The sequence below is a fragment of the Rhamphochromis sp. 'chilingali' genome (genome assembly GCF_963969265.1).
Source record: "Rhamphochromis sp. 'chilingali' genome assembly, chromosome: 2".
In the NCBI taxonomy this organism is placed as follows: Eukaryota; Metazoa; Chordata; class Actinopteri; order Cichliformes; family Cichlidae; genus Rhamphochromis; species Rhamphochromis sp. 'chilingali'.
Genome location: NC_137930.1, coordinates 31,722,529 through 31,741,240, shown reverse-complemented (window position 1 = coordinate 31,741,240; position 18,712 = coordinate 31,722,529). Strand labels below are relative to the sequence as shown.

The following is an 18,712-nucleotide window of genomic DNA, read 5'->3' as shown; positions in this document are numbered from 1 at the left end:
ATAAATACACAAACAATACACATATGCTTTCAATTGTGTAATTTAAGTGATCTAGGTAGCTTTGTTTTGGAAGTTCAGTTAATGCTAGAAATGTGTTTTGGAATTTGTACGTGCTTTTTGGAGTTTGTACTTGCTTTGTCTCTAGGGGCCACCATATACATTTATATAAATAAAACCACTTTTTTTTTTTACATTAGTAATTCCTTTTGTGCATAATTTTATATTATTGTTAATAATAAATTAATTAAAGCAACAAAACAACCTGAAGAGGCGGTTCGGAGCCGAAAGAGCCGGCTCTTTTTAGTGAGCCGAGCCGAAAGAGCCGGTTCTCTAAAAAGAGCCGGAAATCCCATCACTACTACCCTTCACTCAGAGGGTCAGTGGAGGTTGAAAACATTGGAGCATTTTCAGAGATAGTCTCTATTTTTTCCAAAAACAAATCAAGCTAACTACTTCCTAACTAATATTATCACCATTATCTGGGATCAGTCTGTCTAGATTCATTTTCTATGGTAACCCACCAAATATTAGGGCCTATGGTTGAGCTTCAGTGACAGTTACAGATAAGATACACTGCAACACAGGAACCATAAAATAATTAAATATGTTGTCAACAATTGATGACATATTTACATAATTAAATTTGATTTTTTTATGTATACATGTATTTCCAATTTTAATTAATTAATGAGACATTTAATCAAATATTTATTTATGTTTTTCTTTCAGCACTCCTGGCCTTCTATACAACCATATGTTGTGCACAACTTATATCAACCCATTCAGTTTTATTTCTACACTGTGCAAAAACAAAGAGAAAGGTAGACCTCAGAGAACAATACTACCTGCAGACAGGTTTTGGTGCAGGTCCTAGCCCTGATGGGTTGCAGTCAGGAAAGGAAGCGTGGCAGAGCAATGAGCGTAATGCAGGACTGCACACCCCACTGAGCCCTTCTACCTCTGCCCACCAGCTCTGAAGAAAGTACTCCTGCGTGTCCTCGGGGTTTGAGAAGGACGAGTTAAAGAAAACCAGCAAATCGTCGTGCAATATTGTGCGGCAAACATCTCCACGATATGCACTGCAGTAGCCTGCGATCCCCTTATAAAGTCTGTTTAAAGGAGACACACATACAAACATTTGGCAAATTAAAGGCAAAATCACAACAAAATAGTTCTAATGCTTTTTTTTTTTATTTCTATACAGCTCCACTGTAGGCGTGTTATCTAACACATCTCTACCATACTAATTCCTGGGGAGTAAATTTTTTGGGGGCGGTTTTTTTTTTTTGCTTTTTTCAAATCTCCTACATATCTAAGATACCCCTTCTCTCCTAGCAGTATGTGATGAAAAGGTTTATAACACATGAGATCACTCCCAAATCACCATTTTTCAACATCTACCGTTATGGGGAGTGACGATAACCATGATCCTTTACTAATCATCGAATACCACATCATCAAACAGATTTAAGAGCCTAAACCTAACTAAGAACAGGGACTTGCGAAAGTAACTTTAGTGCCTAATTCATTAATATGTATTTGGGATGGCATGTTATTTCTAATAGAAAAGATGCCTTGTGTGATTCAGTCATGCAGCAAAAACTGGAGTTTGACCATATTCCATACCGTTTTCTAGTAATATTTCTTTGTGTAATTTAGGTATTTGTTATTTGCATATTTTAATTTAACAAAATCATTGAAAAGAAAACCAGTAAGAGTTGCAGACTAAAAGTACAGAGAGTGGTCTGTTTTTACTGTCTTGGCTTATAGCAAGTGTCCACTAAAAAGTAAAAAGAAATCATCTTTCACTTGAAATATCTTCTTTAACATCATCCAGATGTTGATCATGAAACAGGTTGGAGAAAGTTTAAGTGAGATTGCATCCTGTCTGTTCAACTTCCTTGCTGGAGCTCAGTCATACCTATTTTGCATAAACATGAATGTTTGTGGGACAAAGTCCCTGTATTCCTCTTTCACCCTGTTTGCCTCCTTTTCTTAATGCTTTCTCATCTGTTAGTCCTCAAGCATTGCTATGATCCACATTTATCTCTGTCTGCTCCACACTGCTGTGTTTCTGACAGCATGTACTCTGATAACCTTCACTCCAGCATCACTGCGGCCTGTCTGCATTCTCTTACAGACTCCAGATGTTCCCTCTTGGGGAGGTTGGTGCTTCAGCAGAGTTCAAGCCAAACTATCAAACTCAAAGGTGCCCTGTAAATCTATCAATTCACTCTTTTCTTTCTTTCTTTTTTCTCTTTCTTCCTCACCAGATCTCTGTGCATCTAGTCCAGATGTGGTCACAAGTGATCAAGATAAATGCAGCCATTAACCCTTTAAGACCTACCATAGAACCAAGTCCGCCAGAGCTTATATTATATTTTTACATGCTGTGGAGCCATTTTTGGGAGCATTTCAAGTTGCTATACATCAATACAACCATTATAGCCCAGATTTTAATAATATGTATTCATTAAGTGCATAGTAATTACATAAATTGCAAAAAAGTGCAATAAACTACAAAAAAATTGAAAATCGTTTTTGATTTTTTTAACATATATTTGTAGTTAGAGAAATTTAAGAGGCTTATCCTTCAAAACTGTAAATACAAAAAAGTTGCACAAAATAGTTTCCCACCACAGGAAATTTATTTTGAGTGTCTTCATAGTTTTATTTTTGAAATACACCAATTTTTATACACTGCAGGAAAAACGAAAATAAATATTATACTGCAAATTTGCAAAAAAGCAGCATATGCATCAAAATAAACTATTTCCAGCAGTGCAATATGAGTCCTAAGCATCCCAGAAACGACACAGAAAGTCATAAAGTCAAAGATAACTTTTAAAAAGAGCAGTATAGGCCCTGAGGCCCTGATCGCAAAAAAGACTACATTTCCGCGAAAATGACGTCACTTCCGGTTTCGGCCAGGTAATGGCGGAAATGCAAAAGTTCGCGCTGACGTCTATTCCAACGTAGGAAGTGTTTTGAACAGCTGATCGGACCGGCAAAGCGTGTTTCTGGAATATTATGTTTTTGTTCCTGCAAGCGCTTTTTATGCAGTTTTTGCAAAGCTTTATGTGGAAGGAAACCGTGACCTAGGACAAGCTGATGGCACAATATGTAAGTACAACTCCTCCGGTTTCATATGCAAAAAAAATTTTTGCGCTAGCTTACGTGGTTGCAGTGCTACCGGGATTTAAAAATAGTTACGCATAACAGAGCGTTCCCGCTCCGATCGGCTCTAAAGGGTTAAACCTGCCTTTCTGTGACCTACAGCCCTCTATCCTTAATGTACTTCATTTTTCATCAAGGACCCTGAGGCCAACATTTTATTTTCCTTATTTTATTTCTATTTTAGTCTCGTTCTTTCTGCTTCCTTCTATGTGCATCTTGTCTCCCTCTTTCTCTCCATCTTCACAGTTACATAGTCCAGATGTGGCAACAGCAGCTGTGTTAAGGTTCAGAACAGTTCAAATTCAACTCACACCATATGGGTGACTGAGAGACCCACTCTCTTCTTGGCATACGGGCATGTTCAGGAAAATGAATAGAAGCAGCAACACAGAGACCTTTATGGTGCTTACTTTAAAAAAAATAGTGGCAGGCAATGTACTGTGAAATTATTCTGATTCAACATGGGTCAAATGAGCTGAAACATTTTCTACAATCAATTCAAATGTAATATATACAAAAAGAAGTAACAAAAGAAACAAAGCTTAGACAACTTCACGCAAATCTGGCACATATCTTTTCTCTTACCTCCACTCTACTGGGAAGTGGCAGTATCCAGAGTACACGGGATGAATAGGAGCAAGTAGAAGAAGAGGGAAAAAGATGAGAGACAGAGTGATGAGAAATGGTTGATAGATGAAAAATAGTCCTAGCAGGATGAGAAAAACAACCATGATGTTACTCTCTGCAAGTCATCACTAACTGTGGAGAGACTGAGGGGCAACCAGGTGGAAGGGCAGTGTGTTCTGTTGGGGAACAGGTGTGTGTGTGTGTGTGTGTGTGAAGGAGTGGCTTTGTTTGAGGAGTAGTAACCAAATGGGGTAGGCAACAAACAGCTGAAACCACACAAAGCACAACCAATATAACTGGCAGCTAGCATAACAGCAGGTAGTACTGACAGTAACAATAAACACCGAGATAGAAGCTAAATAGAAAGCAGACATTTTTTCTCTAATATAGCAGCAGGCTGCAGCAAATTTGAAACATGTAACACCATAGTATAAGCTGGAAATCAAAACTTGCCACCTGCAACAGTGACTTTTGCAGTTGCTTTGACAGTGTTGGCTCCAGCATTGTGTCTGTTGGAAGCCAGGCACGTATATAGGGCTGGCTTAGTCACCGTCACCTTAAGAACAGAGAGTATCACCTCTCCCACTAATGTCTCCTCTACTGAGGCTCCGGAGATCTGGAGGAAAATGAAATTGAGACAAAAAGATCAAAGTTGTAAAAATCAGTCATATACATGCAATGAGCAATTTGCATATAACAGTGCAGAGATGCATGAAGACTTTCTGTGAGAGCATCCTAAGCTTAAATGACAGAGCTGGAAAAAATAACTGCACTACCTGGAATGGCCACTTGAGGCTGAATTGAGTCCTCTGCTGAATTAAACATAAATATCAGGTTTTGCTTTGTCTGCCTAGCTTTCCTGTTCATAACTGCTGCATGGGAGGTGAATTTTAACAATAATTTATATAATACAGGGTGCTGCATGACAGTTTATTTATATATAATATTACATATTTTATTAAACATTTATATAAAATATTGATAAATACTGAAACTTATATATCTTAAATTAGAATCTAGACTTTATATAAAACTACTAATAATAAGAGTAATAACAGATTACTACAAGATGTTTTTCTTATTGACACTTTGGTCATTTGATATTTGATAGTGGTCTGAGTAAAACTGGTTAGTTAAAAAAAATAATTGTGTGTAAACTCCTCATACGCTGATCATTATAGCCTTTGTGTTAAGCTCATAAAATGAAATGCATTCAGTACGTGTCTGGCACCGATATAACCACTTGTATTATTTTAACAGATTTGAAATTCCCAAAGTGTTCACACATTGTAAATCTAGCCAGATAAAATGTATCTGTTGTTTTTAGATGATTCATGTATGTACTTATATATTTATAAATGATATGTGAGGACCTCTAAAGTGTGAGCATGTGAGTGTATGTGAGAGGTGCTATTAAGCGGCTATGTCTATATTTGAAACTGCGTCTGACACCGCCTGCTTTTAGGACAAGCTCCATCCATCCATCCACTGAAATTAATGACCATACCAAGCTGCCAGAAAAACAACTCTCACAGTCATTTTAATCAGCACATGCCCACACATAGTATTTACAGGCATTAAGAGCATGTAATCACTTTGTAGCTAGCACCCAAGACTATTAAATACCCAGACATTATGTGGTATATGTCGACCGCAACAGCATGTTTAAGAAATGTCTGCTGCCTGATGAAAAAAAGCCCTGTTTTAAAGGTGTTCACATACACGTTCAAGTTTGCATTGTTCCAATTTGAATTTCATGCATTTTAAGGTTCCGACCCCTTAAAAACCTTAAAAAACAACCCCATCTTTCAATACCCCTCTCACACTAAAAAAAACCAAAACAATTAACACTAATAAATTCAAATTCAAATTTTTTATTTGTCACGTACACAGTCATACACAGTACGATATGTAGTGAAATGCTTGGACAACTGCTCGTGACCTAAAGAAAACAAAAAAGGAAAAGGCTATGAATAAGAAAGGAAATAAATATGAAAAATTAAATTAACAGAGTGTATTATAAGCTAAATGCAAGATCATCTCTTCAATCCTCTGTCACCATGATGATAATTCCTTTGCTGTGATCTCAAAGCCATTAAATGTCTGTGTGTGTGTGTGTGTGTGTGTGTGTGTGCGTGCGTGCGTGCGTGAAAGAGACAGATAAAGACAGCAAAGGTTAAATGTGTAATTTTACATATATATGCATACAATCTCAGGTAAGGTCTGGTTTGTATATTTGCTAATGCTCACTCTGCTTCATGACTAATTATTTTGTTGCTACATGTACAAAGATTGCACAAATAAATTTTTCCCTGTATGAGTAGGTCTCGGGCAAAGCTCAAAGAAAAGGTGGAAGCTACTTTAGTATATGTTCAAAAATTGTAAGTTAAATGTTAATTTTTTACTTTGCACAGTCTCTAACTGATTTCATTTCTGATAAAGAAAAAACAACAACCCAAAAACAAGGAGGAATCCTTATGTTCACTCAAACTGTATAATGGACAGTTGCTTTTATAACCATAGAATATTGCGTATGACAGCCAAGACAAAAATATTCAGACCTGCGGGTACCCTTAGGTACCCACATTTAGTGTTGATCTTTAAAGTATAGCTTGTGTTCAGTTTCTTACTAAATCATTCGTTGTTTTATGTACAGGAGTAGCAGAAGTAGCTGCTTAATATAGCAGTACCATGTTTTTTTAGCTTTCCAGTGTAAGGGGGTTTTTTTGTTTGGTTTTGGGATTGTTGTTTTTTTTGCTAGTGTAGTGATAATAAGGCCCAGCTGCAAACTTTAAACAGTACTCCTTTTACTTTTGTGTCATTTACTCAGTCATTAGCAGATGGACATATATCAATAAAACCGCTTCTATTTTGCAGAGCTACACACAAGCAAGCTTGTCTAAAAAGAGAAAAAAAATGGCCTGTATTTATATAGCGCTTTACACATCCAGTCATCCACCCATTCATTCACACACTGGTGATGGCAAGCTACATTGTAGCCACAGCCACCCTGGGGCGCACTGACAGAGGCGAGGCTGCCGGACACTGGCGCCACCGGGCCCTCTGACCACCACCAGTAGGCAACGGGTGAAGTGTCTTGCCCAAGGACACAACAACCAAGACTGTCCAAGCTAGGGCTCGAACCAGCAACCTTCCGATTACAAGGCGAACTCCCAACTCTTGAGCCACGATCGCCCCATAATATTATAGTATTAAAATGTATTATAGTATCCAAGTGGCAAGCCCACTTGGATACTATAATTCTTACTGGAGAACTGAAACCAATGGACGGATTTGTTTCCAAGAGTGCCTTGTAAGCATTTGCATTTACCCAGTGAACTGTCATCTCTTTAGCTATAGTCAAAAAAGTGGGTAATGATAATGTGTTGGATTTAGACAATAAGTATTTGTGTAGTTCTATATCTATGCCTACAGCAGAAAATAAACTATTAATTTGCTTTTGATATGGGGTTATAATGAATACAAATTGTAATCATAACATCACTCTCTCTTACATGACAGCTTGGACATTTAATCAATTATTGTTGCCGCTTTCCCATTATGTACAGCTATGCAGCTGACAATGTGTCACTATTTTAGCTACGTGCTAGAATTTCTCTTATGTTGGCAGTGTGTGACTGACATTTGAGCCAAATTCAACCACTGTTGCAACCACTGTGGGGGAGACAAGCATATTCCTGGTAGGATCACACAGAGGCCAAGGAATGGATATGTATAGCTGGCTGGATATTTTGATTAAATTCTATTTTTTTTTGTTAAAAAATCAGTATATATTATAAAAATATCAGCATCAGCAGCTGTACAGGTACCCACAAACACACACACACAAGTTGAGTACTCACAGTATTCCCGTTTTCCAGCCAGGTAATGGTTGGGACTGGATTTCCAGTGGCATTACATTCTAGGGAAATCTGGCTGCCATACGCCACCCTTTTGTCCTTTGGAACCCGCAAGATTCGTGCTGGAGCTGAGGGCACACACAAACAACAATAGCGTAGAAAACACACATGGTTTTACTGCAAGCTACAGCTTACATTAAAATACATACCTTGTACTTCTATGGTGACAGGCTTTGAAAAGGCCAAACCAAAGCTATTCCTGGCCACACAGCGGTACTGTCCTGCATCCTCTTTCTGTATGTTATGAATTTTCAATGCCCCATAGTCGAGAATAGTAACACGGTCATTGACCTGGAAGAGTTATTGTTTGTTTTAAAAATAGAAATGATATATTAGCATTATTTATTACCAACTATTTGTCAACACAGGCTATGAGACGCAAGAAAGCAAACTGAAAAACAGGATAACTTTCCTTTTCAAGTAATGTCTTGCAGTTTTGAAAACCTGAAAACTATCCAGCTATTTGCAGTTCTGGTCAAATAGTGAAAAAAAATGAATTACTCATGAGTATATGGTACTCTCAGACAGTTATTATTAACTCCATAAGTCAGTGAACTGCATGTATTTTACCTAGAAAACTTGCAGCAACTGTACCTTGATAAGCTCATCATCTTTGAGCCACGTGACATCTGGTTTAGGGTTGCCAAGGGTAACACAGGGCAACACTGCTTTGGATTCTACCAGTAGTGTTAGATTGGTGGGATGCCTTTTGATCTGTGGCTCTGATGACGAAACCAACAAGACATAGAACAGTGGCTTGGAATGTGTTCTTTTAATGATGCCTTGGTATTAGTTATTTTTTTCAAAAATGTGAACTAATGATCAGATTCGCTCAAACTCCAGTCATACATCCTTGGAAAAAAGTAAACATACTCATCTTTAGCTGAAGCGCTCCACAGCTCTTGGCAGGTTCTCCAATGCCATTACTGGCAAGGCAACAATACTCCCCATTGTCTGACTCTCTTACATGTGGGATGATTAACATCTGACCCTTTTCCTTGGTAAGGTACCGTGTGTCATAGTACCTAATGGGACAAAAAGGACAGTGCAAAGCAAAGAAGTGATCACTGGATATGTGTTCTATATGTAATACTCCTGGGTTAGACTACAGCCCCAACCTAACTCTAAACTGGATCAAAATTAAGTTCACTGTTGTAGTTTAAATAAAGCTGTAAACTTACATAATTTGGTGATTATTTTTGGTCCAGGTGATCTCAGCAGGGGGGTGTGACTCCACCTCACAGATGAAGGTGGCATTGTGATCCAGTAGAACGTCCACTGTCTCTAATAATGTGATGATACGAGGTGCTACGAAAAAAAGATCCAAAGGAAAAAAATCAAGATTTTTCTTTATATATGTAAGTTATTTATTGTTGTAGTTGCAGCAGTTTGTGTTTGAGTTAATACATAAACATAGTGCGCTGAATTATGTTTTATGCTAATACACTGTTAAATGTTTATTGGTTATATGTTATTACCCTTAAAGCCTCAATGAAGAACTGTAAGGATAGTAGGGCTGCCACAAACGATTATTTTGATAGTCGACTAGTCACCGATTATTTATGCGATTAGTCGACTAATCAGATCATCATCCACTGGACATAAAACTACAGCTTATTGCACCAGCAGCATCTGCTCTTATATAACTATCATTAGCTTACAGCTTTAAGCTTTTAAGGTGCTAACTAAAAATAAAGACAAGATGATAGTTTATTCAATTTTAATGAAATTTGCAGATTGTTTCGGTAAAGTTTAATAAACTCCTTGCTATCTAAAATATAACAGGACACCGGAGTATATTCTCCAGCATCTCACACTTCTGATAATCAGCTGTCTGCTTGACGTTTATTCAGCTGTGTAAAAACTATAACTTTAATCTCAGCCAAACCGATTTACTCAGGAACAAATAAAATACAAAAAAAAAAAAAGCCAAACAATAACATTGTTAAGTTATCTAAGTGACTCATATATATTTAACCTGAGTCGCGAAAGACAGCGGTGGGTTTGAAAACAATTTGCCGGGAGTCCGGTGTTCTCACGGCGCTAGTGACCTAGCCCCCGGCTAGCTATCGAGCTAGTGGGTAACAGACGTCTCCGAAAACGTCAGAGCGCTTTTGAAAATATGTGGTGTCCTGATAAACTGAGCCGATATTTGAGGTTTACACAGCTACATTCTCGCCTGAAAATATGTTAAACGTTTATTTTGTGACCCAGAAAGAATAATAAGAGTAATATTAAAACTAACTAGCTACCGCCATTGTTGGAAACTAAGCTGGGCCGCGCTATGAATTCTGGGACACAGCTGCTTCTTCTTCTTCGGGGTTTAACGGCAGCTGGCATCCTTGTACATGCTGTGCTGCCATCTTCTGTTTCAGTCCGTTATTACACTCTTAAATCCTGCTATTATTCCTGCGTCTTTTGCGATCTTACAAAGCTTCAAACGACAAGTCGACTATTAAATCAGTCGTCGACGATTTTGATAGTCGACGTAATCGTGACTAGTCGACAAATCGTGGCAGCCCTAAAGGATAGTACATTGTATTTGCTGTGATTTTGGGTGCAGAAGCTACAAAACTTGAATTAATTATTTTTTCATTTATAGGTGACTGCAATTTTAGAATTATATTGGCAGTTATTAGTTAGTCATTAGATACCGTATAAGTAAACTATGTCTAGAAATCTAAAATACTATTACAAAAGCTTTCATATTTTATAAGGAGCCCTGTTGATAGACAAAAATAGATATTGGACATTTCACAGTCTGTACACTTTTCTTTTCTTTTTTTACATTTATTTCAGCATGCAATATAATGATTCAAGCACATTATAATAAGTGATAAGGAGGTCTCAACAGCTGCATCTTTTTAGCTAAATTATTTGACATTCTTGGCATTCTTCTGTTGGACTGAGTCATCTGTTTTAGTCAGTGAGGATCCAGCTAACACTGCTGACTAATGAGACAGGGTCAGAGGTTTTGTGCTTTGTCACAGTTTTGACCTGAGTAAGCAGAAGAATTTGACCTTGAGATAACGAAAGAAAAAGAAGAAGCATGTTTATTGTCAGAATTAACATTTAGGATTTGGTTAGTTTTGGAGGATTAAGACGAGGAAGGGAGGATAGCACAAAAGGAGAGACCAGTATAGAAGCTGAACTTTATCTAGTGTTTAGAGGGTTGCTGTTAGTCGGGTGAGGTTAAAGCAAAGACAACAGAGAAATTTAACATTCAAGGAAAGCCTTTATCCCCACAGCACCCAATGTTCTCCACTATCTGATTTCAGCACATGGTCTTTGTCAAAACTAGGGTGAATAAGTCACCAATTGTGTGTACAAACACTATGCAAAATATTACACATCTCTTGTGATGTAAATCCATCCAGACTAAAGATGTGATCAATATTTATTTGGCTACTCCGTCTTAATAACGGACAGGGAGTTGCAGGAATTTTGAGCTTGTATTTTCAACATTGTTTTGTTGCTCTAGGTTATTATATTGAGAAGTAGAGAGTTAGTAGTGGGTTTAAAAGAAAGATACAAAAAGCACACTTTTAAAAGACAAAGAGAAGTAAGGAGATGGAAACACAGGATTTAGATCAGAGAGTTAGGTTGCTTTAAACTTTGCACGAACTAAGAAGAGAAAGAGGAAAAATATAAACCAGCGGAGGGATGAAAGGAGAGAGCAGAGGAAGGGTGAGAGCATGGAAAGAGAAGAAGAAGAAGAAGAAGAAAGAAGAAGCAATGATAGGATTAGGGCTTACAGGGCATTGTGCTTGTTTTGTCTTTGGTGAAACCAAGATTTCACAATAACATAGCTGGGAGAAGCAGCCACATCCCCACCCTCAATTCAAGGTCACTGCTGCTGTGACTTCCTACTGACTGATGAAAACAAAACCTATTATAAAGCATACTCATGTACTGAAAAAGTCTTGGTCTTTAGAAAAATGATATATTTGTAGCTAAAGTCAAAGTAAGATGGAGGTCTATGAACTCAGTATCAATGAACTATTCTATGTATTGTCTTGTCAATTTGTGTGGAGATTCATTGTCCCAAGAGAACAAATCCTAATTAATTCTGTGGTGAAATAACTTTCCATCTCATTAAAGGAAATTAACCACATGTTGAACTGCTGTTACCCTTGTTGTGGATTAAGGACTAGGCTGAATATCAGGAAACACTTCCTCTTAAGAACTTTAATTTTTTTTTTCAAGTATTATGTTGTATTAAAGTTGCAGCAAATTTGGAGAAGACTGTTTGTTTCTGTCTGCAATGTCTTTCCATTGCCAATATTATGTCTGAACAGATGGGTAACATCTGAAGACTGAAGCCAAATGACTCACCACTTAAAGCAAACGAGAACCTCTGCGGATCTGACCCCGGCAGAGGATTTTGTTTTTCCAAAATCTCTGAATGTTTTTTGGACACCAGAAATGACTCAAGGCCGTCAAGGCCTGCAATAGAGAAGGCCACTTACAGTGATCACTTCTGGCCTTTGCTATAGGCATTACAAACTCTTACAAACTAACAGCAAGTTCCTTTATTATTTTTAGTGTTGCTGTGTTAATGCTGATCTTGATTGGCTGAAGAAGTAGCAACCAGCTTGTTTATGCTAGTGTGCAGCACTTTAGAAATGTGTGTGTAATTCAAGAAATGTCCTGATAAAATGTATCTTTTCCTAATCTTTATCCCATAAAATGTGCTTTTTTCATACAGCCTGTAACTCATAACCTTTGGTTCCTTTGGAGTTTGCCTTGAATAAAAGTTTAGCCTCCAGGTTTTTTCCATGCTCAGAGATAAATTGTAAATACTATCCTCTTTCTCTCACACGCACACACACACACCACACACACACACAACCAGGCATACTTCAATGCTGTTGTGCAGACCAGATAGAAGCTTTTGACTTTTACTTTGGACAAATGAGAACAAAACAAAAAAAAAATAGCATTGTTCTCATGGTGTATCTGGTGCTCAGATGTCTGCAAAGGATTCTTCCATTGTTTATTCTAGTTCAGTTACACAGGCATGTTGAGCAACATTAAAAAGCCTCTTTAACTAATCAGGCTGCTTTTGAATCAATAAGTGATCTTGATTCTGAGAATAGACAGTTAATTACTTAACAATTATACATTGAGTCTGAAGGTGTACATATTGAAAGTCTAATTTTGTTAACTTGACAGATGCAGATTGAAACCATAATCCAATGTGTAGATTTCTGCTACTAAAAAGCCTGGACTGGCTACCTGTGCAACCACCAACTATCAAGTCTACTTTTCGACTGTCAGTAACAGACACAACATATAAACTCCATGTAGAAAGGCCCCAGCTGACCAGAAGACTCAAACCAGTTACCTTCTACTGTGAGGCAATGCTGCAATGTGTCACCACAGTTGGTTCGCAGTCATTTCAAATTAAACCAAACACAGGAAAATAAAGACAGATCACCCGTAGCATGACATGAAAGTCAATATTTCTGTGCCAGCCATATTGGCTTTGGTCAATTAATCAGTGCCTGAAAAAACACAAAATAAAACAACCAATAGTAATAAGATAATAACACTTTTATAGCACTTGTCTGTCCAAAGTTGCTAAATATTCATTTACATATTCATCACAGTTTGTTATACTGTGGTCAAGCCAAACTCGTCACTTGATCTTAAAAAGTGCACCCATGATCATTTAATTTTCACAGATGTTTAAACTCAAATATTGTACGCTTTTGTGCAAAAGTCTTGAGTCACCCTTTATTTCTTTATATTTAGCTTTATATTTAGGAAATAGGTTCAGTGATCTATTGAAATATATACAAACATCCCAGAAATACAGTATATAAGAGAAAATAGAAGCCAGTGTCCAAAGAGAAAATTTGAAAGACCTTCAGAAAGCTTGGAGAACTTGTTTTAGACCGCTTTAAAACGTACAAGAAAGTCTGGGTCCTTGGAAGCAAAAGAAAAAAATGAGGAGTGACTCAAGACTTATTGTAAATCCAGTGGAATAGTTTAAGATGTTAATGTGTTGTAGATATTGTTTAAATCAAATCTTCAAGAAATACTTTTCTTATTTGACTGTAGTTGATCTGCAATGACGTGGAAGAAGCTATGCACATCAATTCAACCTTCTGATCAATGACTTCCACAGGAAAAACCTACAGTCAAACCTAACCCTACACCATGTCAGTCCACCGTGTAGCTTGACTGTTACAATAGCCAACCAGGCAAAGAGAAACTGCATCTGCACCACCTGTTTCTATGAGACGATTTGTAGCATGTATAGCTTTATGTGTGTAGTCTTTAAATAATTTCCAATGTGTAGTAGTGTATTATCGATGACTTCATCTACATCTTGCATCTCATGACCCTGAAGCTGACCTTATTGGTTCAACAACAAGCTCAGGTTTGCTGTTTCCTCCCAATGTGGCTCAGCAGGAGGTGTCTCAATCAGGCTGAGATGTGGTGAAGAAGAAGCAGGAATAGCTAGTTCCCCACCACCCCTACCATATGCTTCAGAGAGGATATCCCAAAGTGTAGGAAGGATGTAGATTTAATCACATTTACACTATGTTGACCTATAAACACCTTCTCCTTTTCCCTGCAGGATGTGCAGTGGGAAACAGGTGATTACATGTGCCAGGAAAAACTCAGACTGCTTTCTCTTTGTCTTCTGCACATTATATTCACTTACACATGTGCACCCATCCAAAGGCACGGTCTTAAAAGGTTTATCCTTTTTTTTTCGTTTTGTTCTTCTGTTTACATTTCGTGACACTTATTAGGATTGCTGTTGTAACTTGGCAAGCACATTGCAGCTTTCATGCATAATTAATTCAAACTTCATGTTCTTCTAATTATTCACCACGTCAGTGTAATAAGACACTTTAGAAAACTTTAAAAAGACATGCTTGAAGGACCTCTGGTGTAGGAGTCTCACTTACCTGTCTGCATGTTGTAACATGAAGGGATCAAAATCAGCAGAAAGACCAAAATGTGTTCCACAGTCGTCATCCTTGCTCTAGAATTATTGGTCAGACCATTATCTAGCAGATACATAATGAGACTATGGTGAGATTCCCCCAGTACATATAGAGATGTTCTTGTTGTGTTTCTCTCCTATGTGCATCTGCGTGTGTCTTAGCCAGGGACAGCCATGAGCTCTGCGCTCAGCAAGAACCAGCTCAATCACTCTGCGTATGTATCTGTGTGTGCGCGCGTGTGTCTTTTAACTTTGTAACTGACGGCGGCAGCTGCTTGCTGTCCTCATGTACAGTCACTCAGGTTGTGTAGTTCTGCTCTAAGCTCCACAGGCTCCAGTGCTGGTGTGTTAACTACATTTAAAGTCATCAACAAACAGTGTTTATTTATCATATTCATATAAGACACTAGGTACAGGTTTTGGTCAGTATGGGCATACATAAAGACACAGAAATTCTGAAACTTCTACATTTTTTATATGCAGTGCAAATTACTTTATATTGGCATACTACCCTTTTTCTCATGCACCAATGGCTCCATGTAAATCTGGTCAGAGGTGTGATCCTTAAATACACAAGTAAAATAACCAAAAAGCCACTAAAGTCAGCTCATGTCAACCATCAAAAGAAAAATAAGGTATATTTTATCTGCAGATGTATCCTCTTTTAATATTAATACTAAGTCATTAATATTAATATATAAAGAAATTTACAAATACGTATTTTTAAAAATATATAGACAGGCTTATTTTAGCACATTACTTAACATGCATTTACTGTTATATATTGACACACACACACACACACACACACTCCAGAAGGAAGCCTTTGTGCCCACCTGTTGCCTGCCAGCCTGTACGTCCTGTTTTATTTTGGGAAAGGAATGGCATTTCAGTTTATTTGCTCCTTATCCATTCTGCTTCAGATACACTCTACTATTGTACTCCATCAGCACACACAGTTAGCTTCAGTCTGTCATCTGTGTAGGTTTAACTGTTGACCTAACGGATGTCACAGGGAGGTTTGTTTCAAAAAATTAATAAATAAAGCGGATTAAATTAAACGTAAAATACAAAGGATTGCTTGTTTGTGACCTTCTTGTTTTGTTTTGTTTTATCATTCTGTTCTTATGGGCTTTTTGGCAAATTAGCAAAAGCCTATAATATGAGAATTCTTTAACTTACAGTCCATGTAAACGTTGCGTCTGATGAAATAATTCACATCTGTTGATTGTCTAGCTCCATTCACCCTTTGCTATTTCAAAGAGTACATTAGCCTATTATATAGTAAACAGTATACAGTAAATGTTATATAAACTGCTGCTCTGCCAAAGCACAGGATTTTATTAGTTTACACTGCTGCTTGACAGAACTGGGCTGTATGTAGTGTAATGAGTCCAGTTTTTTTTAATCAGTTTTATTGTTTCATGAAAGTGTTACAACACCAAAGTAACCCAAACACATCAAAGAGATCAGGTTTTAACCTGGTATCAAACCAGGATAAAACTGAAAAAGATAACAAGATCCCTCTGAGACTGATAGGCCTGGAATCTCTGACTCAGTATTACCAGATGTCTCTGTTAAATATTTGCACTAATACTCTGCCTCCCTCTGCTGACAGAATCGCAGTAGTGGCTCCAATTTGCATCAGACTGAGGTTTGCAAACATACTTTAAAGACGTCCATTGTTTTGATAACCGTAAACTTTTTAACTTTTTTTTCTCTACATAGGCTGTACTACCAGGTTTCTGCCCTACATTTTGTATTCATATGTATGTATTTGTTTTAATGTGTTTGTTGGTGCTCACATGCATGTGTATTTGACACAAATTGCTTATTTGAAAAGATCATTGCTAAGGCTTTTGAGATTATGACAGTTGAACAAAACGTCTGTTTTCTTTTGAGAGAACATAAAAAAATTACATTAAACTCCAAAGTCACATTTTTCAGTTCAGGTCAATTCAATTTTATTTATATAATGGCAAATCACAGCAACAGTTACCTCAAGGTGTACTATAAGGTAAAGAGCATACATTAATACAGCAAAAACCAAACAATCAGATGACCCCCTATGAGCAAGCACTTGGAGAAAGTGGGCAGGAAAAACTCAGTTTTAACTGGAAGAAACCTCCAGTAGGAGCATGCTCAGGGAGGGGCAGTCATCTGCTCAGGACACTCAGGGCATCGTGGGAACCCCCCAGTAGCCCAGGCCTACTGTGCATAACTAAAAGAGGTTCAGAGTCACCTGATCCAGCCCTAACTATAACCTAATAAAAAGAAGGAGTCAAGTTCTATTTTAAAAGCAAACATACTGAATGTTGACTAGTAGGATTTTGTGGTGTTACATGCTGTAACCTGAACATCAACAAAGTAGATGTTTGATCCTGGCAGTGTAAGACACCTGGTCTAAACTTTTAAAAGGACAAATGTGCAGGATGTGAATAAACTCTGTATTTAGAATGTTGAAGACTTTCTAGATGGTTCAGTCCAAATGGTACAAACATCAACAGTGTTCCAATCCCACTACAATCTCAGTTGATTTGTAATTTGTAAAATTGCCCAGCAGGCAAATGCAATGTGTTATGCATAACCCCCACTCTCACTCTCTCCGGGCATGCATGCACAAACGTACAGTTAAGTCGAGTCATATCTGGTGTCAGTCAGCCACTCCCTATGAACACTGTCTCAACATGTTCTGTAATAATTAACCAGCTGCTGTGGGGTGCTACACACGCTCACCTCCTGCCACATGCACCGTACTCTGGACCTCCTACCACAAACACACATGTACATTATGCACACATGAGAGCTCGAATATGGAGTGAACTTGCTTCATTCGATAGAAGATTAAAAGATACACTAGTCAGGTAAGAGGAAATTTACTTTTGGTACATCTTCACTTTATACTTTGGTTTGTTAAGGTGTTCTTTGCAGCTGTAAAAGAACCAAAGAGTGTCTGGCTTAACAAAATGGAAATGAAATGCGTTACACCTCTTGCTGAGCAACACTTGCCAGTCACATTAAGAAAATAAAAGACTGTAATAGTTGAATTCTTTATATTATTTGTATGAAAAGCATACTCATTCTATGTTAGCCACATGGGGTGGACACCAATGTCACAGACTAGAGCTCATGTGACTCGAGTCATACAGTAGCCTGATACAGCACAGTTTATCTGTAGGCTGGAGTAGAACAAAGCTTTGTCACAATGTTTGTCAAGTTTTGCAGCCCAGGTGCAAGAAACAACCAGAAGGTATATTAAAATGACATAATCAGGTCAAATCTAGGGAGAAACAAAGAGCAAGGGCTATGTATGAAGACAGTCAGATACAGAAAGGAGTGGCAAAATGGGGAGGAGCAAAAAGTAAAGTAAAGGAAGTAAAACAAATACATGGATGTGTGTTTGTTTTCTTTGGCCTCATTCCGTTTTTATAGAACCACAGCTGACAATCTGAAAAAGGCTTTTAGTGCATACACACACAAAATCATCTGTTCAACCTCCAGATAACATCGTACTAAAAGTAAAGTGAAGCAGTCAACTGTGGCACTGAATTGTGTGAAGTGTATATGCCAAAGAGTTGTAAAAGTTTCCGAGTGATTATCGCATGCTATCAGAACATATGCCCTCTCAAAATATAAATAAATAAATAAATCTATTTCCTGATGGCTTGTTTAGCGGATTAGCAGAGAGAGGGCTGTAAAGTGTTCACCTACAGTGGGATTTTTACTCACCACTAGCCTCTTGAGAGAACATAAATATATGCCATGGTTCTATTCAAACGTCACATTTGATGCTGGCGATTTCTTTCTTCTTTTTTTTCTTTTTTTTTTTTCTGCAGGCAAGATTTACAACTTTAAAGGTCACTTGTCTTCCAGTGGATGTCCACCCTCAAAGCATGCTTTGTATAGACTTTAAGAGTCAACTTTTGATTATAATATGCAAAATATTTTTAAATGAAGAATTAATTCTAAAAATGTATAACTACATTGTAACAAAATGCAAAAAACAAAATTATTTAAAATAATT

General features: G+C 37.5%; 1 protein-coding gene across 1 annotated transcript in view; it reads right to left on the bottom strand.

Moving 5' to 3' along the window:
- Positions 1–14,889, bottom strand: part of musk (muscle, skeletal, receptor tyrosine kinase) — a 35,398-nt gene extending 20,509 nt beyond the window's left edge. Inside the window, exons 1-9 of the mRNA XM_080874381.1 lie at positions 14,651–14,889; positions 8,906–9,032; positions 8,598–8,749; positions 8,319–8,446; positions 7,874–8,015; positions 7,668–7,792; positions 4,261–4,420; positions 3,763–3,772; positions 846–1,109 (exon numbers count right to left, since the gene is read on the bottom strand). Of these exons, the coding sequence (XP_080730507.1) occupies positions 846–1,109; positions 3,763–3,772; positions 4,261–4,420; positions 7,668–7,792; positions 7,874–8,015; positions 8,319–8,446; positions 8,598–8,749; positions 8,906–9,032; positions 14,651–14,765 (1,223 nt within the window). The 5' untranslated portion in view covers positions 14,766–14,889. The remainder of the gene's footprint in view (positions 1–845; positions 1,110–3,762; positions 3,773–4,260; positions 4,421–7,667; positions 7,793–7,873; positions 8,016–8,318; positions 8,447–8,597; positions 8,750–8,905; positions 9,033–14,650) is intronic.
- Positions 14,890–18,712: the final 3,823 nt, after the last annotated feature.